Genomic DNA, 26103 nt, shown 5'->3' on the forward strand with positions numbered 1-26103 from the left:
CTTCTACTCGAAAACAAAGCGCTGTTGGTAACGTATAAAAGGTTTGCTTAATAAAACTGAATACTGCTGTGTTTACAAAGCAGTATAAGTTATAGGATAACTCAGATAATATACTATACGCCTCTAAGTTGGTTAATACTATACTGTTTGTCAACTTTTGTGTAAACAGCGCAAAATAGTGTTAAGAAAAAATTAAACAGATGAGAAGGTTCATTATCCTGGCAAAAAGAATCTACAAGCAAGTCGTACTACAAAATCAAGAAGGAATTGAATTTATTTTTTAGTTTTTCTAAGGCCTTTTTTATGGATTCTCTGTTCCCAACAACTCTTTTTAAGTTTCATGGGTCGACTACCACAATACTTCCCTAATTTAACGAAGAAGCATTATATAAACTTGAATAAAAAAATAAATCTACAAAGAACCATTTAATTCGCGCATAGCTGTAACATAATCTTTAGGATCTTTAAAACTTACAAACCCGTAACCTTTCGTTTTTCCTGATCTATATTGATATCGAAAATTCAAATATAAATTATAAAAATTAAACAAGATTTCTGATAAATTGTAAAAATATAATGGACATATTATTATGTTAAAAAATAACTACTTTTATGTTGAACTTCTAATGTATAATTTCTACAAAAAATAAGCAAAATAAAAGTATACTTTAGATTTTTATATTACACAAAGTTACACTACTAAAATGGTAACTTTATAAAATAACGTTAGAAGTATAAAAAGCCTCCTAAAAACTTAAAAATTGATAAATAAATAGCTAATAGAAGAGATGCGTGCCTGCAAAACTATAAATCTTAACCAAGAAAATATACTGCGTATCGTGCTTGTCAAAAAAACACTTTAGAAATTTTTGATAAAAAGTAACTTATTAACCCCAACTTCAGTCTTTTTAACAAATTAATAACGCCTATTATAAAAATTAAAAATTACGAAAACTATAAAAAGTTGTTAAATTCATAACAATCATTAGTGCTAAAATTATTTCTTATAATTTGAAATATTAAAAAAAAAACAAAAAAAACAAAAATAAAGTATAAGAAGGTCGGTCTTTTTAGATATCATAAATTACAATACTTGGAAGCAGTATTATAACTCAATAATAATAATCAATAAGTTTAAAAAATAATACCTTTTGTCCCGTATAACTTTTGCTTTCAAAAAACTTGGATACTGTTGGAACTGCAAATTAGGTGAGTGAAAATTACTGAGCGAAACAAAGTTTACACTCAGAACTTGTGTAGCAATAGAAACTTAAAAAAAATAAACAACCAATTAAAAAAAGTTTAACTAGAAAAAAAAAGATACGTAAAGATAAATCAATTACAAAAGAATGAACTTAGAGTAATTAAAAAAATAAAACAGAGTCAAATTTAAATAAAAACCTACTTTGTTAAATAAAAATAAAACATATATTTATGCAACAAAAAAAAGCAATACGAGAGCATAACGTAAAATTTGAGTAATAACTTTAAAATTAAATCTAAATGTCAGATAAAATAATCATAACTGCACAGTAAATATAAAAACTAATAAGCAATACTGAGCAAAGTTATATATTATAATAAATAAACATAAGTCAAGCTTTAGCGCCACATATATATGTAAATAATAAAGTTAAATAGAAAAAAAAAGTACATTAATAAAAGGAATAAGTAGAGAATGTATTAGGGAGTAATAAATATAAAAATAATTTATAAATATATATTGGTAGGTTTTCTTTTTTAATGGCACTACGAAAAGTTGATAATCAACCGTTCTCGTTAATAAGTCATCAGAGACGTCGTTTCCTAAATCCCCAACGAATATCCTAAAGTCATCTAAATAATAAAATTTTCCGTGAAGTTAAAAGAAAACAAAAAAGATCCGTTATACTAATTAAAAAAGTACATAAAGTTTAATATAACAGTTAACAACCAGATTTCCAGTCAGCCAAACTTTTATCACGCCAAGTTTTGCCACCGGCATGCCTCAAAGTCTAAAAGTTAAAGTAAAGTATGAAGAAGGGTAAAAAGCAAAACAAAGAAGTGACTAACGGGCTCTTCACCGTAAATCTTTTCTAAAACAAGAGTGTTCGAAATTCCAGCGTCGGCTTTCAAGGCAGCTGCCTTTTCTGCTTGCTGTTTGTTTTGTAACATAATTAGGTCGCTCCCAAGAACCATTGTGGGACCTAATATAAAGTTTTCACTACTAAATAAAAAAAACTTTTCAAAATAAACATAGTAAATTGTAAATATTATAAGTTAGCTCATTTAACAAAATAATGTACCGGATACATCAATATTAGGAAAAAGAGGAAGGTGTTGAAAAGTAAGAGAAACGTTAGTTGAGCTTGAATTGTTTAAAGCCGGAAGAGAGGTGATTGAATTTCCAGATTTTTGCGCAATGATAGAGGTTGGAAAAGTTGACGAGGGGTAAAGTGATGAAGTGTAATTAACACTAAGAGAAGTTGTATTTGGGGCCTGCTTGCATTTAGATAATAGCTCCCGTTCAAGTCTTTCAAATGTGGCCAATTCCTCTTCTAGGGACACCATTCTAGAGGTAAATTAAATAATAGTAAATACTTAAATTAAGAGAATTTTATATATATTACACCTTATCTCGCTGTACGAAAGTTAAAAACAACAGATTATAAAGTAACCGCTTCAAGGAAGTTTCATAAAGGTTGGCAGGAACAATTCAAAATGAATGTAAGGAAATCGGTCAAAACGGCCAATAAAGCGTGGTCAGAAAAAAAGACATGCTATAAAAAATTAGGTTTGTATGCTAACTTTATTTAACTTTTCAAGGAACATTACTCTAAAGTGTATAACAAAAGTCGGAACATATAGTATTATGACTTCTTTTAGTAGAATCTATCTTGCCAGCTTAGTGCACATGGAGTTAATGAAATTTATTAGTAAATACTAATAGTTAACTTAGTATATTAAAGTAGTTATTTTATACAAAATATCACGAAGCGTCGAGCAATTGGCTCTTACTCTTACTCCCCCTCCCCATTGACCTTTTTTAAAAGTAATCTAAGGGTTCAATGGAATTTTTCGGAATCAATTAGTTACATTTTTTATACTGTAGAAATAAGTTTTTACGCAATTTAGCTTTTTTTTTTTAGTATTTAAGGAGATAGAAAAATAATTAATAAAATAATCCTCCAAAATTTCTTAGTAAGAGCATAAAAAAAATATAGTTTATATTGGTAAATAAATTTTTTAAGTCATTCTGGTGATCGCATCTGTATAACTAAAATCTAACACCTAGCATGTTGACTATCTTTCAAAAAAGATAGGTAGTGTTCGACAGTGAAACTAAAAGAAATCTTTGAGATTTTGTGCTTTGTTTGTCATAGCCTATAAGTGAGATGGCGATAGTTAAGCAGAAATATTTTACTTACTGATTTTTCTCCTTCGTATCCCCAAACTTAATCTTGTTTTACTTTTTTCCAGTTTAAGAACTGCCTTTACCTACTTTATGAGCTTTAACATTAGCCAATACTTCAATACATCCTGACAGGAACTTTTTTAATGTGGTGCCCTAATCCAATTAATATACAAATTAAATATTTAAAATTTGAGAATAAGACCTGTAATAAGTTTATAATTTCATAAAGCTTTGGTAGAGAGGTTTAAGAATTAGGTTCGTGCGGAGAATTTTTGAAAATAAAACACCAAATGAACACCATTGAAAAGCGTGATGGGAAGACCATTCTAATTGGTTGTAAATTATATTATTTTACGCTGTGACCAGCACTGTTTTTTTAATCATCGCCAGAAGACTATATCTAATTACTATTTAAAACTATTTTTACTTTCTCCTCTGAAAAACAAATAGAAATGAGAATTATTGTTAAGGGAGGGGTGTGGAGAAACACAGAAGATGAAATACTTAAAGCGGCTGTTATGAAATATGGAAAAAATCAATGGTAAAAAGAGAATTATTTTTTGAAAAGTACTACAATATCTTTATCGTTTGTGATATAGGTCTCGAATAGCATCCCTACTCTCTCGTAAGTCGGCTAAGCAATGTAAAGAGCGCTGGTAAGTTATTTAAATCTTTTATTTGTTTGCATTAGCTCTATTTACCACCTATTATACATCTTAAAGGTACTCTTGGCTGGATCCTAGTATCAAAAAGACGGAGTGGAGTCGAGAAGAAGAAGAGAAGTTGCTCCATTTAGCTAAGATTTTTCCCACTCAATGGCCCACTATAGCCCCCTTAGTTGGTCGTACGCCGGCACAGTGTTTGCAACACTATGAGAAGCTTTTGTACTTTTTATAAATTTTCATAACTTCTTTTTATTTGTACTATATGGTTATTATTATAATATTTAACCTCTATTTTAACAAAGATCAGCCGCCCAAGGAATTGACGATGAAAGTGAGTTAAAAAAATTAAGGCCAGGTTTTATTATTTATCCAAAGCGAAGAATTTAATTTTACGACCTTATTTTTTAAAAATTAGGTGAAGTTGATGTTAATGCAGCGCAGAAACCTGCTCGTCCAGATCCCATTGACATGGATGAAGACGAAAAGGAAATGCTCTCGGAAGCCCGTGCACGCATGGCGAATACTGTAGGAAAGAAGGTTTTGCTTAGTGACTTTTATTTTTTTTTCTTATTTGGCTTTTTTTTATATAAAATAACGAAGATTATTAAAAGGCTAAAAGGAAAGCGCGAGAGAAACAACTGCAGGAAGCTCGGCGTTTAGCTGCTTTTCAGCGTCGTAGAGAGCTCCGTGCCGCTGGAATCGAGTTTTACTATTATTATTTTATTGTTACTACTAAGTTGCAATTTTATATAAATGTTTTGGTTACTTAAATATATTTATATATTTAACATACATTCATTATTTCTGCTTTATTACCATATCAATATTATGGCAGTGTTGTTTTGGAACCAAAATTTAGACATCGTGGTGTCGACTATAACGCGGAGATTCCCTTTCAAAGGAAAGAGCCTTTGGGTTCTTTTTACTTATTGACTATACAAATTTACTTTTCTTAAACTACTTGCAATTTTTTAAGTAATTAATTTAAAATCTTTATATTTAAGGTTTATTTTTTTTTAATTCTTTTAAGTACATACTTCCTTATAAGTGTGCGTATCTTTATAATACTTTAAATTTTTTTTTTGCTGTCTAATACTTTTTTTGACTTGCATTATTTATTACGTATATGCTTTATTATTATAATTATTATTTTTACTTTTTGTCTTTTTAAACTTTGTAGTATTTTACGCTTTTGTATATATTTAATTTGTTCCATGCTTTTATTAATTTTACATTTTTAATTTCGTAAATTTTTTCTACTAAATTTTTTTCCTAGGATTTTACGATACTTCTGCGGAGAAAATAAAAGAGAAGGAGAAAGAAATATTTAGACCGAAAAGTTTGCAAGAAATTGAAGGTTTGAGGCGAGAAGATGAAGAAGAACGCGCCAGAAAAAAAGATAAAGAAAAGCTTAAAAAGAAGAAAGATGAAAATATTCCAACGCTTTGGAATAAGTTTTCCTTTACTTTATATATAAAAAACTTTTTGTATTTAATTAAAATTTACGGCTGTAGTTAATATTAGATTTTATTACTTATAGTTACTTTATTTGTCATTTTACTTATTGTCTTTGCTAATAATAGCGTATTTTCATCTTTTATATCTTTATTTATTTTCTTGGAGTTTTAGTTAATAACTTTGCTTTCTAATATCTTTATACAAGTTACAGGTAATTTTTTTTTTAAGGGTAGTAAAGTGGAGTTATATTTATAAATTAAATATTTAAAGATGTATTAAGTTTGGATATTAGATTTACCCCTCAAGTTTGTATTATTTTTTTTAAGAACTGCCAATTACCAGCCAAAGCGAAGTAAACTTGTGCTTCCGAGCCCTCAAGTTACCGATTCTGAACTTGAAGAAATTGTTAAAATTGGTTTTATGTGCTGTTTTGTTTATTTTTACTTCTCGTCATTCCTTTGTTTCCAGGGCAAACTTCAGAACAGGCTAAAGAACTACTTGATCCCGAACTTGATTCCGCTTCGTCCGACCTTATAGGCGAATATTCGATCACCTCTTCCGCTGTTCAATCTCTGCGCACGCCCATGTTGCGAGAGGAAGATGATAGACTTATTCAAGATGCAAAGTACTTACTTGCTCTTAACGAGCAGCAGACGCCCTTGCTGGTCTAACTTCGGACTTCTGTTTTATTTTTCTCAATTGTCCATAATACGTCGTTACTTCCCAGCATGCTTTTTTTTTAATTCCTTCCTTCGAAGGCCGGCAGAGAAGGCTACATGCCCATTGCAGATTTTGACGACACCATTGGAGCGCCGAGGCATCAGGTTGTTCAAACCCCAAACACCGTGCTGAAGACACCTGCGCGGCCCTCGCAATTCGGTGTTGCCTTCTCTTCGCGTGTATTTTTTTTATCTCACTTCTCAACTCGGCAGGAAGTACGCCCGCCCGGTCCTCCAAGGAATTTCATACCTATACTCCTGCACGTGATAATTTGGGCATCAATCAATTTCCTTCAGTCGGCGCCCAGCACGTGCTTGTATAAGTTCAATTTTTCAACCTTTTAAATCTTTAATAATTCTTTTCTGCGTAGAAAAAGAACTCGTTACTTCAGGGGCTGCGCAGCTTGCCTGCTCCAAAGAATGATTATGAAATAGTAGTTCCAGAGGTCATTTTTTTTAAAATTCGAGCTCGAACTTTTTCATAATAAAGTTTAGATCGTTGAAGATGTTGAAGAAGCTAATGAAGCAAAGTCATTGGACGCTTCTGAGCTTCTTGCCCAATCGGCAGCTTTACAAGCTGAAGAAGGTTTTCTGTCGGCTTTGCGTATTAGAGATAATTTTTAATGATTCTTTTTTTCTTCGTGCAACTATACGCAGAGGCCAAAGCATTGTCCCATTGCTCGAGTGCACTGAGGCGCTGCCTTCCGCGCCCATCTGTGGTTAACAAGAACTACTTGAAGGCGGATGCGGCCACTCATCTCACTCCTCTTCAAGCTGTGACCACTCTTTTTTTACTTTTAAAACAGTTTTTGATTCTTCTCGCGTTATTGGTTGTTTTCAGGCCGACGAGCTCCTCAAGCAGGAAGTGCTGGTTCTCCAGCAATACGATGTGTATAAGAGTCCGCCTGTTAACTTGAAGAAGCCACCGGCCTCCCCCAAGCTTAACTTTTTCACTGACGATGAATTAAATAAAGTTCTACTAAGTAATATCTTCTATTATATGTATATTATATTGCGTTATGCAGGCAAAAGAAGTGTTGCGAAACGAGATGTCTCTCGTCAAGTATGGCATGAATCATAAAGAAGTAGACATGGAAACTTACTCAAAACTTTGGGAAGAGTGTAAAGAAGATATAACTTTTGTCCCTTCACAAGTTACTTAAATTTCATCGTGTTCTGCAGCGTCAATTTATTACTTACTTAATAAAGCGCCGTTATGCACGTGCCTCCTTTGTTTCCGCCAACGATAAGCTTGCTGCTCTTGAAGATGAATTTCAGGTGCCTTCAGACAACTACAGAAAGAGCTTAACATAATAGAGATTTGCTTTTCTTAGTTTATAAGTAAACTGTTATCGAAAGAAGGTCTGAAAAAAGCGAGCCGCCTCGAAAGTAAAGTCAAGACACTCACCATTGGCTACCAGGTGCTCTCGTTGTAGCCCTCGCTTCCTTCCCCCTTCATGTTTTTTGTAGCATTAACATATTAATTTCCTGTTGTGTATTGATTCTAACCCCAGATTTTAGTTATTATCATTACTTATCGCCTCACAGTTTAGAAATATCTTTATTTAGTTTTGAACTGAACTTTGTTTGGATTGTATAACCTGTTCTAGACTTATAAGAAAACGCTTTTTTTGAAATTTTAGTTAACATTCAATATGTTTTTAATAAGAAACGAGAAGACTTACTATGCAAAGAAATCAAAAAGAAAAGTGACCGGATAGAACTCGCCATTACAGAGCTGAAATGCTACAAAGCTTTGAGAGCCACCGAGCTTGTGGGAATTTCTTATAGAATTAACGTACTATTTATTAACTGAAGTTATCTTAACACATTTCTTATATAATAAATCTTTTAAGGCGCTGCTCGAGGAAGTTAAGAAGCAAAATTTATATGAAGATGAACTACAAAATCGTTATAAGAATTTATGTGACCAACGGGCCGTGCTGCTTGCCTTACTGGCTAAGTAAATTTTCTCTGCCATAGATTTTTGTAAACGTTGTACCTTCGTAGAGTTTTTTAATAATAAATTTAATACTTTTATTACTAAAATTTATGGTGGAAGAGAATTTTTTGGCTTTTAATTTAGAATCTTTATAGTAGACTTTTGAACAGATGGTGTATTAGTAAAATTTAAAAACATTTACGGGTTCTTTTCGTTAAAGTTCTGTAAAAAATATAAATCACTTCTTAGAAGCTAAAGAAGTGTGCAAGTAAAAATGATAACAAGAATGGGCTTGTTATTTTAAAACCATAGATAACTTTTATCATATGAAAAAGAGATTTCTTCGTTGCTAGTGAATTAAAAGAAATCTCTTAGTCTGAACTCATACTGGCTTACAAATATCCTACCATTCCGAAAACATATTTTTCATAAACAAATAGTTGGAGGATTAGTGGTCGACTTGTTTTTATAAATTACCGGATCGGTAAAAAAATTGTTTACTTGCATTTTTTTTATCAGTTAACTATTACTTTAAAACAGACCATAAGGATCGGTTGTGTAGAAAACATTTTAGGTTTAAATTATATTTAGCATTCTGCTTTACTCCTGTGACACATAGTTAAGAGTGGTATCTGGAAAAAAAAAAGTTGATTAACTAATTTTAAAGGATATTTTCGGAATGGCTTTAGAAAAACTTTGTAAATGGAAAGAACATTGTTATAGAGCTTTAAATCGGTTTTCTTCAAAATCAACAAATCTTAAGACTTTCAGAATATATTAACTAAGGCTTTAACAATTGAGAAAACAGACACCGCCATAGTATTCTTAGACGTTGAAAAAGCTTCCAATAAAGTTTGGTATTGCGAACTTTTATTCAAAGTGGTTTATAATGCCCTACGATCTAAGACCAGATGATCAAATTATTTTCTATCAAACAGAAGATTTGCCGTCCTCTTAGGAGCAGTTAACTTTAATGTAAAGAACTTAAACATTGGAGCCCCAAGGAAATTATGATTTTGCATCTATTCGCAATCCGCCCCCTCTCCCGGTGTGGTTTAAGCAATTTCCACCACTCCTGGTCGAACGACGGGAGCCCGGGTCGGGATATACCTCCGCTATTCCCCGTACTTTGAGACAGTCGTGATACGCTGACAAATTGAATACGTATTACAGCCATCATACTGGGATTGAGAGTTGTTCGTAGCTCTGTGGTTAAGAGCATTAGCGTGCACACTCAAGATCGTGGGTTCGTGGGTTCGTGGGTTCGGTTTTCACGGATGCGACATTCTTTTTCGGTCCTTTTGAAGGCCGCGTATTTAACCTCGTCCTCATAAAATTCTAGTATACTCCTTCGGTAGGAGGGGGGAAACCAAATTAAGCGGTTTAAAAGTATTAGTACTGAACTTAAAATGCCAGTGTTTACCCTCCCCCCTATTTTTGTTTTCTTTAAATTTCTTCTTTGAGCTTTAGTGCGCCTACTTTTTTATTTTCTAAATCAATTCTAAACTCCATTTAACATTTTACAACAAAAAAAACATTTAATGGGTTGCTTCGTAAGTTTACTCCAATAATCTTCACTCAATATTGATGGCTAACATTTTATTGTTTTAATATAAATTTAATTTTTTTATTTAGACTAATCCCAAGCACACGGTTAAGTTTCTTTTTATTCAAGCCCAAACACTTTCTCATAAATATCTTTATAAAAAAACTAAATTTGTGTTCTTACTTCTTAAATACTTAACAAGTTGCTTCATTATTTTTTTTGGTTGTGTTAAATTCAGTGCATGTAGTGTACTTAGTTACGTTTATAGATCGTGGTTTCTTTAAAAATAGCAAGTGCTAATAGTAGAGGTAAAGAAAATTTTACACTAATATAGCCTAATAAGGAAGGGTTACAAAAGAACTACAGGTTAAATAAAAGTAAATAAGACTTAAAATAAATGGTTTTACGAATATTTAAAGTAGAGGTAAATAAACTTAAAGTTTAAGGCGGCTAAGGACAAACAGAAACTCAGAACATTTGGAAATTAAGAGATCAAAGCTTAGAGGTTTGTTTGTAGGTGTTAGGGTATTTAAATCATTAGGCCTCTAGAAATTAACTGTACACGGATATGTATGCTTATATAAAGTACATATGCACGGACGTGCCTAAGAAGGAAGTGCATAAAAAAAATTAATGCGACTACTTATTTATTTTAAGCGGATGTTCCTTATATGCAATAATTTAGCGTAAAACAATCTTTGAAACAATTATAAGGATTGTCTCATATTGGCAATTTACTTTAAAAATTATGAACTGGGATCTATTCGTCAACAGTAGGTACTTCATTATAAAAGTAAAAATAGAGTCAAACCTCTATGTCAAAAGGGTAATAACTGTTTGTAGTAAACGAAAGGATTGTTGGTAAACAAATTGATAGTTGATCACGTATATATGTGAGGTACTTGTATAATTATAATATAATGAGGTTATCGAATTTCAACACTTTTAAAGATGATGCCTCTTTTTCTCTTAATCAATTAGGTATCTTCAGATGGAAGTTTACTAGTTGCTTGACCCACTACGTATAAGAGAATAAATTTAATTTACTAAAGGGTAATGATAAGAGTACATACTCTGGTAAGGGGCACTATTCCATTAGGATTTTGGTATATGCTTCACCAGCGTCGTCAATAAGTTAGTATATAGAGGGATATACAATAAGCCAAATTCTCAACCTAACCTGAACAGTAGCTAGAGTACACTACAATTAAATTTGATAAATGTAAGTAGGTTGCGTACAAATTTTACTCGTTATTAGAGCCAGATATAGTCTTATTTTGCACATTCCACTAACTTAGCTACTTAAGCCCACGTTTAATTAGTGTAAACGTCTGTACCTCACCTTTTAAATACCAGAAGACTCGGGTAGACTACACCGCAGTAAGTCAACAGTAGGTTAAGTACACTAAGCCGTAAGGGCAACTTTTCCACCGAGATATTATAGTAGAATGGATGACCATACCATTGTCATATAAAAAGTAATCCGGCATCAAACAGAAAGAATATAGTACTTCTAAGGAAGTAGTTACACAGAAGATGTTACGGTTACTCAAGACCAATTTTATAACCGTAGATAACCACTTAGAGTTCACCGTGGGTGTAGAACCTTCAGTTAGACAATTAAAATAACAACCATACCCCGATTTATTTTAGAAGAAATTCCATCGTACCATAGCTTACTCTTGTTCCAGCTTGATTCTAGCCCATTTGTCGTAGAGAGTCACTAACGCAATAAAACTTTTCACTTCTTTAATGCGGCAACTGCCCCCATGGAAGCTTTCTCGCTAAAACCTCTTTTCGTGTTAGCCTGGGGCTAGTGGAGACTACCTTTAGTACTATTGTTAACCAAGATGCTAAAGTAAAGGAATATCCTAATCAAGTAGTTGGCTCCCCAAACCAATCAAACTACCAATACAGTCGCCTATAGTAGTTCTACGAAACGCATAATAGTAGGTTTAGTAGTAAGTTTTCTATAAATCTACTCGTTTGAGTCCTTAAATACTGGCGTACCAGGTTAAATGGCTTCGAGCGTCGCCTTAAATTCAAAAGTTCTACTTTAGTTGTACAAAATTAGCATTAGATTGCACACTAAACTAGAACGAAACCTAAAAGTTTGATCTCCTCTAGTTTCACCCAAAATACAGCTTTACTAAAATTGAGGCGACGCCTCATACGGCAAGCGCTGAAAGCAAACCCTTAGGTTTCATCTTTTATTTATCGTTCGACTTTAGTAGAAAATTTTAGCTAATATTTTTGAGTGTTATTTTGTTTTGTTCTACTAGAGGTTTTAATTAAAATCGTACACCATCTAAAGACTTAAAGCAATTTCATAGCATATCTAGTATAACGAGTTTTTAAAAAAGCGAGGTAGGTAGGCTTGTATATCCTTTAAAGAGCCATTTAAAACCTGTGTTAATGGCTTGGCTAGTTTACGTTGTAGATCTTGGCGATATATAAAATATTTAAAGTGCTTAAAAATTCATATTAATTAAAGAACAGTACATTTAATTTTAATAGTATATACTTTACTTTTACAGTTACTTAAAAAATTTACTTTCCGCTTAGTGTAATTCTTATGATATAACTATAGCGCCTAATTATAAATAATGAGGGGGAGGGCAGAACTAGAACTCTCATTAAACTACTTCACACTGCACCCCACAGATGTTAATCTCCCGAGCGAGTAGGTGCCTTTAAAGATTATGTGTTCCGCTGCTTGCACGCGCGAATATTATACCATGTTATATTTATTGTAATTAGTTCTTACATGTGATGTATACCAAGCAATTTTTTTATCTATCTTTTAATTAGGTGCGCATCCGTATATAATCACTAGTGTCATTTAACTGGGAATGCAGTTAGCTAATAATTGTAGCAAACACAAAAAGCAAGGGTTACCTTAAGACGGTAAGGCCTTGTAAATAAAAAAGAAAAAATTATAGTAAATATTTAATAACGTTAATAAAGTGACAATGGAAATATAATAGATTAGCAAACATAATTTAAATCCTAAAGAAAACAATTTGAGGAAAATTCGTAAAAAATACCTAAATAGGATACAATTCAAACTGTTTGTAGGCATTTAAAGACGTCACATAACTTGGACTCTATTCCCAGGGTGTTAGTTAAATAGTGCCGGTGTCCCACCGTGGGAAAGACATCTAACTTTAACTTAATAATTGAGGTTTGTGTGCTACAATGTTAACTAGTTTTAACTCGGTCTTTTTAGATAAAATACTTTTGTTCCGTAAGAAAGTTAAAAATAAATCTTTAACAAAATTTTATAGCAATAATGGAGGTAAATACATAAAACTCAAGGTGGTTTAGTTATTATGCTAGATAAAGATATTTTATAGGTAATATTGGGATTACTAACCCTCTCAGCCTATCACGCAACTTTTCAAATATGAATTAAAACTCAAACTAACACTGCTCAGTTTAGTGTCGGGTAGTTACTTTGTATAAATAAAAAATGAAAGGCGGCGAAGATTTTTTCCACTGTCAAATCTCTAAATTTCAATGTTCAAATTTTTGTCTGGTGCTTCACCTAGATATTAATAAAACTATTTTAATGTCCGATCTGGCCGGGGAGAAATCTAAAGATGATGTAGTCCAGGATTTAGTATCTAGTTTAGTCTGGGGTAGGATTAGTGAAGTAGTTATTAATATATTTCGTTATGCCTTCATAATATATTATATTACAAAAAGACGACTTCAGAGAGATCATTATCAAAGTCTTATCGTTGGGACATTATTTCCGCAGATCTTTCTTCAGATTCTCCTTGTAAAGGCGATGATCTTGTTGTCAATTACAAAAAGTACGTAGATGAGTACCTCCTTCCTTATCCAAGTAATTCTGAAAATAACATAGAAGGTCAGTTTACGGCGTAACATGGGTTTTTTATTTAACCTTTATAAAGTTGTAGTATAAAATAGATAAACTTGAAACTAATCGAAAAATAAAGGCGAGCAGAAATGACTTGTTTCGTAAGTTTACTCATCAAGGAGAAATTGGAGAGAGTTTTCAACCGCATGTCGACAAAATATGGAAAAAACTAACTGGAGTTGAGTGAGTTTATTTTATGTAAAAATACCAACTACGAAGCCTACAACTTTCTGTTTTCAAGTTTTTTAAGCTTTCACCTTTTTTTCATCAGTTTATTTATCTAAGCCGAATTACATTAGAATCATGTTTATATATGTGCTACTAAGCAAATACTTATTATTTACCATTTTTAAAATAAAACTTATATATATAGTTTAACACAAGGGTGTTACTATTTATAATTTCTAATTTTATTTCACAAACTTACTAATTTATTAAAGTAGCGAGTAAATTTTTTTTTAAGTTACTTGTAATATAGTGTTTATTCTTGTTAGGTTATCCTTTTTTCATAAATTGTTTGCTATTTTTAATAAATTTAAGTTTTTAACGTTATATTTACAAATATTAATATTTCTAAATAAAATTAGTTGATGGCTCAATTCTCTATAAAATCAATTAAGAAGCACATAATAATTTTTTTCTTCTTGAACTCTAATTTCTCTTCTTTTTTAAAAAGGATGTTAACTAAAGATGCTGCTCCCGTTATTCCATCTTTTTTTCATTTAGTCAACTATTTATGTGAACGGGGTATCAATTTTCGCATAATTTTTCGAACTTTTGGATCCGATCTGAGGGCAGTCCTGAAGACCTTCAGCAATTTTTGTGAAGGAAGCCACTACCTTTTTCCTGATGTTAAAGTCCCCTTTTTTAAGGTTTCAAGTGGCTGCTTAAACCTATTAAAAAGTTAGATTTTTTTCTTCCACAGAAACTAAATCCTGATATATGCACAGGAGCGTTTTTCAGAAGTAGCGATTCTGACGCTTTAGTACTGGGCAGCACAGAACTGCCTTCCTCCTTTCAACAAAAACTTTCTTACAGTACTGTTATTGTTTTTAACAATTTAATTTAATATTTAAAATTCATGGTTACCCAAAGGGTTATACCCTGAAATAATTTTTTTAAGTCTAAAAGTGCAATTTATATAGACTTTATTTTATAGGTGTAAGTTTACCATAAAATTAAAATTTTAGGAGTTTTATAAGAGTATTAAGAAAAAATATATATATATTATACACAGAAGCAGAAAGCCAATAAGATATCTAAAATTAATTAGTAAACGTTTAAATGTTAAAATCAAAAATAACCTTAATTGAAAGTAATTCCGCCCAACGCATTCTTATGTTAAAGTTATAAAATTCTAAATTCTACAATTTTGTAAAGGCGGCCCTTTGAAAAGAACTGCTGTAGGTTATCAGAATATATACGACGCTATCAAAGATGCCCTCAAAGAAAATGTTTGTCTTGGTTTCACTGACTATTATCATTGGTAGGTTACCTTTACGGCGAGCAGTGTTTGGCAAGTTTTCCAGCTTTACTATTTGCAACCATTAAATATTAATTTTTTTTTGCTTAGTAACAGTTATTAAAATTATTAAGTAGTTAATACAAAAAAAGGATCTTTAAAACTTTACTATAAAAAATTAAAAGAAAGTATTGTTTAATTAATTTTATATTAAAAAATTAGCTCTTTAAAATTTATTAAGATAAAAATTTTTAAAAGCTTTTACATAGGAATATCACTTATTTATGTATTGATAACTACTATTATTAACATTATAATTTTATAATAAAAATTATTTTACTATATTATAAAAAATGCTTGTAGTAATTTCAGTGTCCCTTTTGTTACTTGCTGCCCATTATTTTGAAATCTAATCAAAAATTCTTTTATAATAGCTTTATAATTGATGTGGTCAATATATGACCTTTAAGTTTTTCAATTATTATTAGTTAAATTTTAGTTATTATTAGGCAAGTTTTTAAAATCTTAGTTAAAATTAATTAAATTTACTCAAATAAATTCTTAAAAATTCTATATTTCTTATGCAGGTGGTTTAGTAATAATGAAGCTGGTTGGGCAGGAAAACTGTTAGTTGTGGATCCAAACGATACGGAAATTTATCAAGTGCCAAAAATCATTTTTAATAACTCAATATTTATAAGTTAAAACTTTTTTTTTCTTAAATTTATAATAAAGGAATTTAATTCACATTAAAAGTCAACGTTTACAAAAAAAAATCTTGTAAACTATAAGAAAAACTTTTAGTTATTCGTACATAAAATTTTCGTTAAAATTAGGTTGAAAATATATATTTAATAAGTTCGAACAAACTATTTATTTTTTAATTATTTAAAATAGAATATGTTCACTATAAAGCTTTGAATTAATAATTTAGAGCTAATAATATTAACAAACTTTTCTTAAACGCAACTTTTAAACTTTAAAGAAAATAACTACAAAAGAAAATTAAGTTTTAAAATACTAAATTTTAAGTTTTTAAATAATTTTTTATAAAATTTTTATCTACTAACTTTTTAGTGCCGCGAAGCGAGTTTGTCCTAAAGTTTATTAGCTTATTTAATAAGTAGATTTTCTTTGATGACAACGTTTCCTTAGACGAAAGGGAGAAAAATATCGTCGATGTGAGAACTACAGGTAAATTATTCACAATTCTCTTTTTAATCAATCGAGTTATCTGTAACAAGGCTAAATAACTAAATATTTAATTATTAACAGTAACTTTCATATTTTCCAGTTTTTTAACTAAATTATTTTCAAATTTTTAACTTCTATAATAAAGCCTCACAAACGAATTTAGTTTAATTCCCCAAGAGATTTCCTAAAATATGTTTAGAGAGCGATAAATCCCCAACTGCCTTTTGAGTAATCCGCGCTAGTAGCCCCAATATTGTAATTAAAGTAAAATTATTTTATTTTGATTTGAACAAAGTAACCCAATGCTAACAGCAATGGTTTTTTAAATTAAGCAAGGGTCATTTGTTTATAAGCTCAAATTAGTAAGTGGTTTCATAAAAAATATATTCTACCTTTTAACTGAGTCAAGGTTTCTGTAAAAAAGTAAATTATATCAAACAAACACTAAGGAAATGTGGTATTACACCTATTATTCTGATATTACAGATATAAACTAAATTTCAACACCAAATTTTTCGATTGAGTAAAAAGCAAAATTGCTTAAAGGCTTGTTTTAAAAGTGTAGAAGTAAAGTACACCCTTTGTTTATATTTTTTGGTATTTAGTCTAATGTAATTATTTCTATTTTTACTACTTCTTTAAATAAGGTGGAATGCGACTAAAGATTTCAAATTCAGAAAACTTTGCTATTGTTAAAGTTATTCCGGCTTATGCAGTTATTAACGATAATTACTTTATTAACGAATTGCTGGAAGTTTTCTCAAACAAAACTAAATTTGAGGCATAAATTCTGAACGTAGCGCAATAATTTGTAAATAAATAAACATTAAAAATTTTAAACGTTTCTAATCACGTTACCAAAATATACAAATTAATAAAACTCGGTAACTTATTTAATAAATAATTAGGTCATATAATTTAAATTTATTATTTCATAAGTTTAACTAAAATTAAAAAAGAATTTCAAGCTTTCTTCTTTGATTCTATAAATAAACAATGACGACGTACTATTTTTTTAAAATAAATTAAAACTAGTTCATAAAAGGAGTAAATTAAAAATAAAATACATTATAATTGTAAGACAATAGCGAACATTAGTTTGTTACCTACTGGGTCGTACTTAACCAAACTTAGCCGAGCGGCTCCTTTTCTTCGCTTAAAAGTGTAAAAGTAACCTGTTCCCGCAGCGCTTATCAGTTTTGCAATGTAACCTCTATAGATATAAATAGAAAACAAAAAAGTGGTATTAGTTATAAAATTAACTCTGACGAGGTTGCGTACCCAAAGTTATTAAAAAAAACCCACAGCCTTTACTATTTTGTAAAACGAAACTTTTTAGCCATAACGAAGTGCTTTGAGGCAAGTCAAGCTTGACTTTGCCACCGGGGGGAATAGTTCTTATTAATGTAAACCCTAACCCTTACGTAAAACTTATATTATTAGGTAAGTATCCAAAATAAATTTTTTAACCATTTTATAATGAAAAATATAAAAATAAACAAATTAAATAAAGTTCTTTTACATAAACACTAAAGAGACATCAGAAGACACACGTCGGCTTATGCATTAAAAGGCAATACTTTACTGCTAACCGCCCATGTGGAAAAGTTAAATGCACCTATTTAACCAAAAATAACAATTATTACCAATTTATTTTCTTCTTTCTTAATTTGGATTTAGACGTGCACGGAGTTTTTGAAAATTAATTTTTGTTTTGTACAGTCACTCTTTTTTGGTTTTGACCATCATTTTGGTTGGTGTGTTCTTTCCCTGCTTCCTTCAAGAGACTCTTCTTTTTTGTAGCTTATTTACTCACTGTGCAACTCGGTAGGATTTTTTAGCTTTTTTTAATTGTATCTGTAAAAATAATATAATTGGGTACTTTTTCGGCTATTTATAGTCTTCGTCAAAAATTTGGTTTTAAATTTTTGTATATTATAAGTTTACACTTGAAATAGATTTCTGAGCAGTTGTAATTTTCTGTTACCATATTAAATTAACTTTGAAAGAAAGTACATCACAAGTTTGAAAAGAACTTGATGCTTTACTATAAATAATGTTTGTGTCGGATAGTTATAGTGAAAAGGGCAACAAAGGTCAGTGTGAGGCTAAAAGCCTTGAAGCAAACGACGACTCTACTTTAGTTTACAATCAAGAAAGTCGTTGTTTTAAAGGGACCGTCAATAAAAAACTTGGATCGCCTTCTCAGGCTGTTGATTTTCATTATGTAGCTCTTTCTCTCGAGAATACACTTCTAAAAGATGATAAACTTATACATACACCTTCACAGAAAGACTTTATCGACGCTGCCACGGAGATTCAGCTGAGGATTTCAGGTTAATTACTTTTATATCATTATGTTATTATATATAAATATTATATATGAATTTATTATAACTACAGTTGCGCCTTCTTTTTTTATATAATACGAAGGATGTGAACTCATACAAATCTGTGGAAGATTACTGAAGTTACCTCAAGTGGCCGTGGCTACTGCGCAGATTTTGTTTCAACGTTTTTATTATAAAAAGTCCTTTGTCCATTATGATTTTCATTACACTGCTTTGGGTATTTTTATATGTATATATAATTTTATACTTGCTTCTATAATTCTTGTTGAAGGTTGTATCTTGTTAGCAGCGAAAATTGAAGAATGTCCCGTTCACTGTCGCCCTATTATTAATGTTTATAATTATGTTAAGCAAAAAAGAGAGAAGGGTAATATTTATATTTGTGGTATATCATTATTATTTTACTTCTTTAATTTATATATGCCGCATTTTTAGTTATGTTTATCACTTCTAATTTTACTTTTACTTGAATTGTTTTGAAGCAAATTTATTTTTTTTTGCAGTTGTGATTTCACTTTTTAAATTTATAATATATATATTTTAATTTTTTAAGAGGGAAAATTTAAATCGAACAAATTATTTAAATATTGCTTTGTGCTATTTATAATATATTAATTATTATACAAAGCTATCATCGTTTTTAATTATTTTTATCTCAGCGGTGATTTTTTTTTGCTATGAAAGTGCTGCGGAGTTTCTTTTACATAAAAGTCAGAAGTTAGATTAACAGTTATATAAGGAAGTTCTTTTGATTTACGGGTTTGGAGCTAATAAAAAAACGGCAGAGAAGTTTGTTGTTATATTCTTAGAGGAAAATTATATTTGTAAATCAATATTTTTTTGGAATTTTTAAATGGGTTTCCATATGAAGTTTGATCTGGCGGGTTTGCTTTGGGTACTCTGCTAAGTTGATGGACAACTTTACTAAATTTTCTATTAATTCTGTTTGGTTGATGTAACTATTGAAGTTTTAAACTTTGTGTAGGGCTTTTGGTCTCCTAGATTTTTATTTCCCTCTGATGTTTATTGACGGGAACCAGGTCGGATTACAGCCGCCACTTTTGCAATACTTGCTTAAAGCTTTATAACAGATATTTTAAGCGAGAGCAGAAAGGATAGGCTGTTATGCACGTGCTTGTTGATTTGTATATAACACTTTTGTTTTTTATGGATATTAGCGTACCATTATTTCTTTCTCTTGCATTTAGACCACTGGAGTGGCCTGGAAAGGCTTTTCGCAGAGAACAGGAATAACTCTACGAGTTTATTCCATTAGAATAGCTATTGAAGGCCTAAGTCCCACGGCTGTTTATTAAGAAAAGTTACTATTGAAAAAGTTAACTAAGGATGGTAGTATTAAGGCTAGTAATGAACATAAGACTGTCTGTAGATAATAACTTCCGTTTACTTCAATAAGATAAAGTACTTTGTTTTTTCTGAGTTATTTTTTTATTGCTTTTTCTTTTAAAACTTATTAAAAACAAGCTTATTCTTATTACAATTATTATACTTATTTTTAAATCTTCGCTGCTGTGCAGTTACCTCGCCAGTTTGTATTATTAACACTGGTCTTCAAATGATTATGTTTATCATTTCTTATTAATATTTTTATTTTTTAATTTATTAATACTATTTCGTAAAAATTATTCTGATTATATTCAAATATAAATTAGTATAGCCATGCAACTATTACTAGTTTTGTTTTGAGTATAGCGTTTGTATTATTTTTTGCTTCTCACTTTTTATTTTTAACACTAATTTTTGTTCACATAAAGGATGAACAAGTTTTACCGAAAAATAAAAAATTTGGCGTTTCCCACTGGCTTACGACATTTCCATTTTTGGTTGAATTTATGACCATTTTTATTGGCCTTTATGTAAAGTTGTTAGACTACTTCTCATGCTTTGCTTTTCTTTATGCTGTTGAAGTTTAGGCTTGGATGAACTGACAAATTCAGCTACGCACGGGTCTTTGCAGGGCGTATATATATTCGGGTAGCGCGTGCAGAGCAGCTCTTACTAGTTTGTACAAGGTTCCTCAGCGAGCCGCGCTCGAAACAGTTTACGGCTTTAGGAAACACTGAGTGCATCGCTTTTATTTTGAAGACTGGTCAAAAGTAGAATAGTTTTTAGTGAGTGTTGAGTTTTTATTTATACTGGTAAGCACCACGAATTTTAGTGCGTTGTCTGTCACATGCGAATTTTTCAAATACGGAAAAGGTTAATAAAAATATAGTAAAGATGGACAGAGACTGGAGTCTTCCTTATTCTGTATATTTGATTGGCCAAAGATCCGCTCCATTAATTAACCATAAAATTGACTTGTCGTCGGCCAATGGGAAATATTGCTTATTTGTTTAGAACAATTCTTTGTTTTTCATTTCTTTAACTTCCTCTGTATCCATATTTGAGACTTTATTTTTTATGAATATTTTAGCAGAATTTTTACTTAACATTAAGTTTAATACAATAAAATTTATAAGGCGCTTCACAAGAAGCTGAAGAGGAGGATGTTGTTTTTGACAGTCTATATTCTGAAGCTTATTTAAATGCTAAAAATAACGTTATCAAAGCGGAGCGAAGAGTATTGAAGGAACTCGGCTTCAGCGTCCATGTTCAGCATCCTCACAAGTTGCTGGTGGCTTTTTTTATTACTATTCCAAAATTTTAGCAAATTTACACTTTTTAATACGGCAGTAACTTTATTACTATTTCTCTATTTGCTTATATATACTTATGAAGTTTGTATAAAAATACCGACTTCGAAATTTTTAATATATTTATAATCTTTTTTATCAGATTAACTACTTGATGACGTTTTCATTATTTGAGAATCGCGCGCTCGCTCAGAAGGCGTGGAATTTTATGAACGATTCATTAAGAACTAATATATTCCAAAGGTTGTTTAAATAATACGGAAATAGTATTTTTATAGGAAATGATAAAGTTAATAAAAATGTAATGAATGTGTATTGCGTTACTAATATAGAGTGCTTTTAATGATATTTTACATAAAATAATAAACATATTGCTTTGTTTATTAAGATTTTCACCGAATGTTATCGCTGCCAGCATCATATTTTTATCTACCAGAGTAATGAACATTAGTTTACCTGAAGACAATGGTTTGCTTTTTTTTTTTAAACTTAATTTTTTAATTTAAGTTCTAAAAATTTTAATACCCGATTTTATTACTTACTTATCTTGTTTGAAACTTGTTCTTAATGTTATATTATAACACTTTAATACTATATTGACTCTTTAACTTAAGTTTCTTTTATTAAATATTTCTTATATTTCTGGACTTTTTTTATAAAGTTAATCATTAAACTTTATTCGTTTCTTTTGTACTTTTGTTTATCTTATCGACTGCTCTGCGAGCATACGAATTTTAAAAAAGGGCTATATATATTTTTTTTTATAGTCATTCATTAATTATGTTAATTATTTTTATTTTTGTTCGGAAGTTTATTTTTGATTATAAATTTTTAATTTTTTTGTTTACTGAGAAAATTGTATATATAATATTTTTTATTTTTGAAGTTAGTTATTAAAAATTTTATATATCTAATATTTTTATTATATTGAAACTTCCAAAGTTTAGTATATTTAATAATTTTTCAAGTATTTTTCAGTTTTATTTCAATATATATGTTTACATTTTATGTTTATTTAGTGCAGCAATTTTTTTTAATTTACTATAAATATTTTTTGGGTTATTTTTTCTTGCTTCTCATTTTTAGTGAAGTCATTTACAGTTAACAGAGGAGTTGGTGTTGCTACTTTTTGAGCCCATTGACTGTATAGTATTAATAATTATTGCCAATTTTTAACAAATTGTTTTTATTATTAGACTTATTTTTATATGTTTAACTGTTGTTATATATCATTTTTATTAGTTAGAAATCATTATTTACAACTCTATAAATAAAAAACTTTGTAGTTATATTAAATGCGATTATTTATATTTTTAAAAAATTTATTTTTTCTTACTAAGTTATGTAGCACAATAACTTCGTTATGTAATACCTTTTATTAGAACAATTATTTTTGTTACTTATTCAAATATATTTATAGTAGTGGGTATATTTTTTTAGTTTTTTATAAAGAAATTGTCGAATGATTGATATTTGAGAACAATTATTTCATATTTATGATAAATTTATAAAAACTCTTCTAAGTTTTTTTATACCAAAAAGTTATAAACTATTTACTATGTTAATTTAAAGTTTTGTTATATTTTCACTTTACTTTTTTGGGTTTTTTATAGAGATGAATAGTATAATATTATTCTAGAAATTTATAATATCATTGATGCCGTTAATTATTTATTATAAAGTTTATTATATATGTAGTGTTATTTTGGAGTTTTGCTGTATTTTGTAAGGCTTATAAACAATTTTATTAACTAAAATTTCTTAAATTATTTTTGACTACCCTCTGTTATTTATTTTAAAACTTTTTTATTTAAAGATTTTAGGATCATTTTTTATTCTACTTATGAATAAAATTTATAAAAATTTATTTTTTTTTTTTTACAATTTTTTATATTTTCTATATGAAATGTGTATACACAAACTAACTACATTATTATTCTGTTCGTTAATACTTACTAAATTTATTTATTAATGATCAATAACTTTTTTTTTATTATATTTGATCTTTATTTTTGTTTTCCTATATATTTCTTATTACCTTTACTTTTGAAGCGGACTGTTTAAGAAAAGTTTTTTTTAATTTTTTATATGATTAACCTCAGGTGGCGGTTAAGTAATTATTATTTAATATAATTTTTGTTTTGTTATAGTTTTCAGGGATTTAAAAATCTTTTTTCAATTTTTTTAAGTCTTCTAATGGAATATATAATTCTTTTCGAGCAAATAATTTAAGCTTTTTTATATTTCCTCTAATTTTTTTAATATATAATTTATGTTGATGTAATAATAAATTTAATTTTTTATTTGATATATAATATTTTTGTTAAGATATTAAATTCTTATTTTTCTTAATTTATATATTTAATATAATTTGTCATAACATATATAATATATGGAAATTACCAAAACTATTTTAATTAACTTCTAATTTTATTTAAGTAGAAGTGTATGTAGCATATAAAGAATTAATTATAACTTTATTATTACATTTATTTATTTACATTTTAACTTTCCCTGCTCTGTTTTTATATAAATTTTAGTTTTAATATTGTTGCTTTTAATAATTTTTTTATATAATTTAGTATTAATGTCTTGAGCGTAACATTCTTTTTCATATATTTATAAACAACTTTTTATATTAAAATGATTATTATTGGTTTTCTTTGCTTTTTTTATCCGTTAAACGTAGAATATTTAAAAATTGATATATTTATTATGCTTATATCATCCTTTTTATTTCTTTATTACAACCGGTTAATGAGTTTGGTGAGCCTTCATTTACTTTTATTATTATTAATATCGCAAAGAGTAACAGCGATATAATATCTTTAATATATATAACAAAATTTATTGAGTGTATTAAAGAATTATTATTTATATATTAATCATGTTTTTATGTCAAATTTTATAATAAAAAATAAGGTAAGTTAAATATTTTTAATTTTTTTGTAGAGTTTATATCTTTTATATATTTTATAACTCTTTTTTACTTTGTTTTTTTTAATTCTAATTATTTTATTTATCTGTCGGCGCCTTTAAAATTTGAATTGCTATTTTGGTTTTTATTTAATTTCGTTTACTTCGGTAACACTTTATTATTAAAGTAGTCAATAAAACTAATTCGAAAATTTTAAACCGTTTATAATTATTTTTGTTAACCCTATTACGTTTATTAATTTTTCATTATATAGAAATTCGATGGTGGGACGTTTTTGAAGCGGATTATGCTGCTCTTCACAAATGTGCTAAAGCAATTCTTCATTTATACCAACTTCCTCGAGTTTCGTGGGCCGCGCTGGACGAGGCGCTTAATCGGGCCAAACAACTCGTGACTCAGCGACTTTTGCAAAATAAGCAAAATAATGCAGAAGTCGTTCCGGTGGAAACTGCCCATCGCACTGAATCTTTTGGGAATTCAAAAATTCTCGAAGAAAATGTTTCTCATTCAAATTCTAAACACAAAAACAATAAGGATTTTGATCCGCGTCATTTTCGTTCTTTATCGAGGTTTTATATTTTTTTTATTTTCATATAACTTACTTTATCTTCTATTTATTACTTTGAAGAACTTATTAAAATAACTAGCAATATTTATCTATATAATTATTATATATAGTATTAGAAAACTTGTTTAGTTTTTAAGTTTATTATTCAGCTAAATATTTTTATATTTTTTTTTTTTCAGAAGAGCTACGTCTCCCCACCCTTCGAGGCGGGTCAAGCGTAGAGCTAGTGAAGAGCGACTGAAATCAAAGGAGAGAGAGCGGTATCGCGAACGTCATCGAGAAAGAGAAGGAGAACGAGAGCGAAGGAGACCGAAAGAAAGAGAGCGGAAAAGAAAAAAAAGATGACCATTTATAAAATTGCGAGAGTGTAAGGGAAGGGCGTTCATAATGATTGTTTAATTCATATGGAAAAAAAGACTTTAAAATTAAGGATTTATTTATTATATATGGAAAGAAGAGAAAAAGAATTACTTATTTAATTAAAATTTTAGAAAAAGAACATCAACATATTGAAGTTTGTAAAAAGTTTTGTTTTATTGAGTTCATTTGAGGTAATATTTTATGAAATGGTTAGAAATACTTTTTTGGTTATTATGCGCCACTTTTTTTTGGTAATATTTAAAGAATAACTAGACAATAAACACTTAATAGGCTATAGTCTGTCAACATGTATAGCATAGCTCTCAAAGATTAATTTTTAGCGTTTACTACGTTGGATCCATTTTCTAAATAGTTATCCGTTAGGCGGACATGCCACGTAGTAGGAATGTCATTAATTTACTGTCCCACTAAAGACAAGTATTTACCTGATTGATTTTATTATTTTAATTTTCTTAAAGGTTATTTTAAAGTTAATCGGGAAGCAGACTAATTTAGTTTGGAAAAATACATGAACAATTTTATTGTCTTTCAAAAATAAATTTTTAAGGAAGCATTTTTTTTCTGAAACAATTCACTTGTACTTTTGCAAATTTCGATTATTGCTATAGACTAATTTAGGTATTCTTATGATATCATTTAATGGCTTCTCTGGAAAAAGATTTTTAACGATGGCGAGAACATCTGATTGGTTAATCCAGTAATGAAATTACAAGGGTACGATCCTTTCTCGGGGTTGCTTGTGAATGCCCCTCCATGACTAAATGCTTTCTTAAGCCAAATAAAGTAAACTAGTACCTCTTATGTCACATATCCTTTTGGCTTAAGAGTGATGGTGTGGATCATGGAAGGACGCCGTTTTTTACTACATTTTTTGGGACTTTATTCGAGTTTATGGCTTGCAGTGTTTAAAAAAACTCCGATATTAACATTAAAAAGTTAAAA

General features: G+C 29.4%; 4 protein-coding genes across 4 annotated transcripts; 3 read left to right on the top strand and 1 right to left on the bottom strand.

Moving 5' to 3' along the window:
• Positions 1–273: 273 nt before the first annotated feature.
• Positions 274–2680, bottom strand: LOC135143691 (uncharacterized). Its single transcript, XM_064075599.1, has 8 exons — positions 2612–2680; positions 2286–2551; positions 2053–2186; positions 1934–1994; positions 1772–1836; positions 1149–1198; positions 424–503; positions 274–365 (listed from the first exon to the last, which is right to left on the bottom strand). The coding sequence occupies exons 2-8, from the start codon at positions 2548–2550 to the stop codon at positions 274–276; spliced, it is 747 nt and encodes a 248-aa protein (XP_063931669.1). The 5' UTR covers position 2551; positions 2612–2680.
• Positions 2681–3812: 1132 nt separating this feature from the next.
• On the top strand, positions 3813–8226 carry LOC135143678 (cell division cycle 5-like protein). The gene is made up of 21 exons (XM_064075588.1): positions 3813–3935; positions 3994–4050; positions 4117–4278; positions 4362–4414; positions 4475–4596; positions 4671–4762; positions 4895–4974; positions 5336–5513; positions 5844–5932; positions 5986–6182; positions 6276–6396; positions 6450–6553; positions 6608–6682; positions 6732–6822; positions 6894–7012; positions 7078–7209; positions 7262–7390; positions 7446–7514; positions 7571–7657; positions 7906–8034; positions 8093–8226. The coding sequence occupies exons 1-21, from the start codon at positions 3847–3849 to the stop codon at positions 8201–8203; spliced, it is 2286 nt and encodes a 761-aa protein (XP_063931658.1). The 5' UTR covers positions 3813–3846; the 3' UTR covers positions 8204–8226.
• Positions 8227–14287: 6061 nt separating this feature from the next.
• On the top strand, positions 14288–17053 carry LOC135143692 (uncharacterized). Its single transcript, XM_064075601.1, has 6 exons — positions 14288–14357; positions 14483–14647; positions 14991–15096; positions 15660–15735; positions 16200–16266; positions 16914–17053. Exons 1-6 carry the CDS (start codon positions 14288–14290, stop codon positions 17051–17053), a joined length of 624 nt encoding a protein of 207 aa, XP_063931671.1.
• Positions 17054–18370: 1317 nt separating this feature from the next.
• Positions 18371–25231, top strand: LOC135143685 (uncharacterized). Its single transcript, XM_064075593.1, has 8 exons — positions 18371–18602; positions 18700–18834; positions 18889–18984; positions 21101–21255; positions 21417–21517; positions 21663–21742; positions 24466–24781; positions 24960–25231. The coding sequence occupies exons 5-8, from the start codon at positions 21429–21431 to the stop codon at positions 25123–25125; spliced, it is 651 nt and encodes a 216-aa protein (XP_063931663.1). The 5' UTR covers positions 18371–18602; positions 18700–18834; positions 18889–18984; positions 21101–21255; positions 21417–21428; the 3' UTR covers positions 25126–25231.
• The last annotated feature ends 872 nt before the right edge of the window (positions 25232–26103 follow it).

Source organism: Zophobas morio, unplaced genomic scaffold (assembly GCF_036711695.1).
Source record: "Zophobas morio isolate AGI-343-1 ecotype UQ-CSIRO unplaced genomic scaffold, CSIRO_AGI_Zmor_V1 ptg000070l, whole genome shotgun sequence".
Taxonomy (NCBI): domain Eukaryota; kingdom Metazoa; phylum Arthropoda; class Insecta; order Coleoptera; family Tenebrionidae; genus Zophobas; species Zophobas morio.

Excerpts from the sequence above, each read along its gene's own strand:
- LOC135143691 (XM_064075599.1), bottom strand. The coding sequence starts at position 2,550 with ATGGTGTCCCTAGAAGAGGAATTGGCCACATTTGAAAGACTTGAACGG. Across the intron at positions 2,187-2,285 it reads TCCTAATATTGATGTATCCG|GTCCCACAATGGTTCTTGGG; the intron begins GTACATTATTTT and ends ACTTTATATTAG. Across the intron at positions 1,837-1,933 it reads TTTGGCTGACTGGAAATCTG|ATGACTTTAGGATATTCGTT; the intron begins GTTGTTAACTGT and ends TTTATTATTTAG.
- LOC135143678 (XM_064075588.1), top strand. The coding sequence starts at position 3,847 with ATGAGAATTATTGTTAAGGGAGGGGTGTGGAGAAACACAGAAGATGAA. Across the intron at positions 3,936-3,993 it reads AAATATGGAAAAAATCAATG|GTCTCGAATAGCATCCCTAC; the intron begins GTAAAAAGAGAA and ends TTTGTGATATAG. Across the intron at positions 4,597-4,670 it reads CGAATACTGTAGGAAAGAAG|GCTAAAAGGAAAGCGCGAGA; the intron begins GTTTTGCTTAGT and ends GATTATTAAAAG.
- LOC135143692 (XM_064075601.1), top strand. The coding sequence starts at position 14,288 with ATGTTAACTAAAGATGCTGCTCCCGTTATTCCATCTTTTTTTCATTTA. Across the intron at positions 14,358-14,482 it reads CAACTATTTATGTGAACGGG|GTTTCAAGTGGCTGCTTAAA; the intron begins GTATCAATTTTC and ends CCCTTTTTTAAG. Across the intron at positions 15,097-15,659 it reads TTCACTGACTATTATCATTG|GTGGTTTAGTAATAATGAAG; the intron begins GTAGGTTACCTT and ends TTTCTTATGCAG.
- LOC135143685 (XM_064075593.1), top strand. The coding sequence starts at position 21,429 with ATGACGTTTTCATTATTTGAGAATCGCGCGCTCGCTCAGAAGGCGTGG. Across the intron at positions 21,743-24,465 it reads TAGTTTACCTGAAGACAATG|AAATTCGATGGTGGGACGTT; the intron begins GTTTGCTTTTTT and ends TTCATTATATAG. Across the intron at positions 24,782-24,959 it reads CATTTTCGTTCTTTATCGAG|AAGAGCTACGTCTCCCCACC; the intron begins GTTTTATATTTT and ends TTTTTTTTTCAG.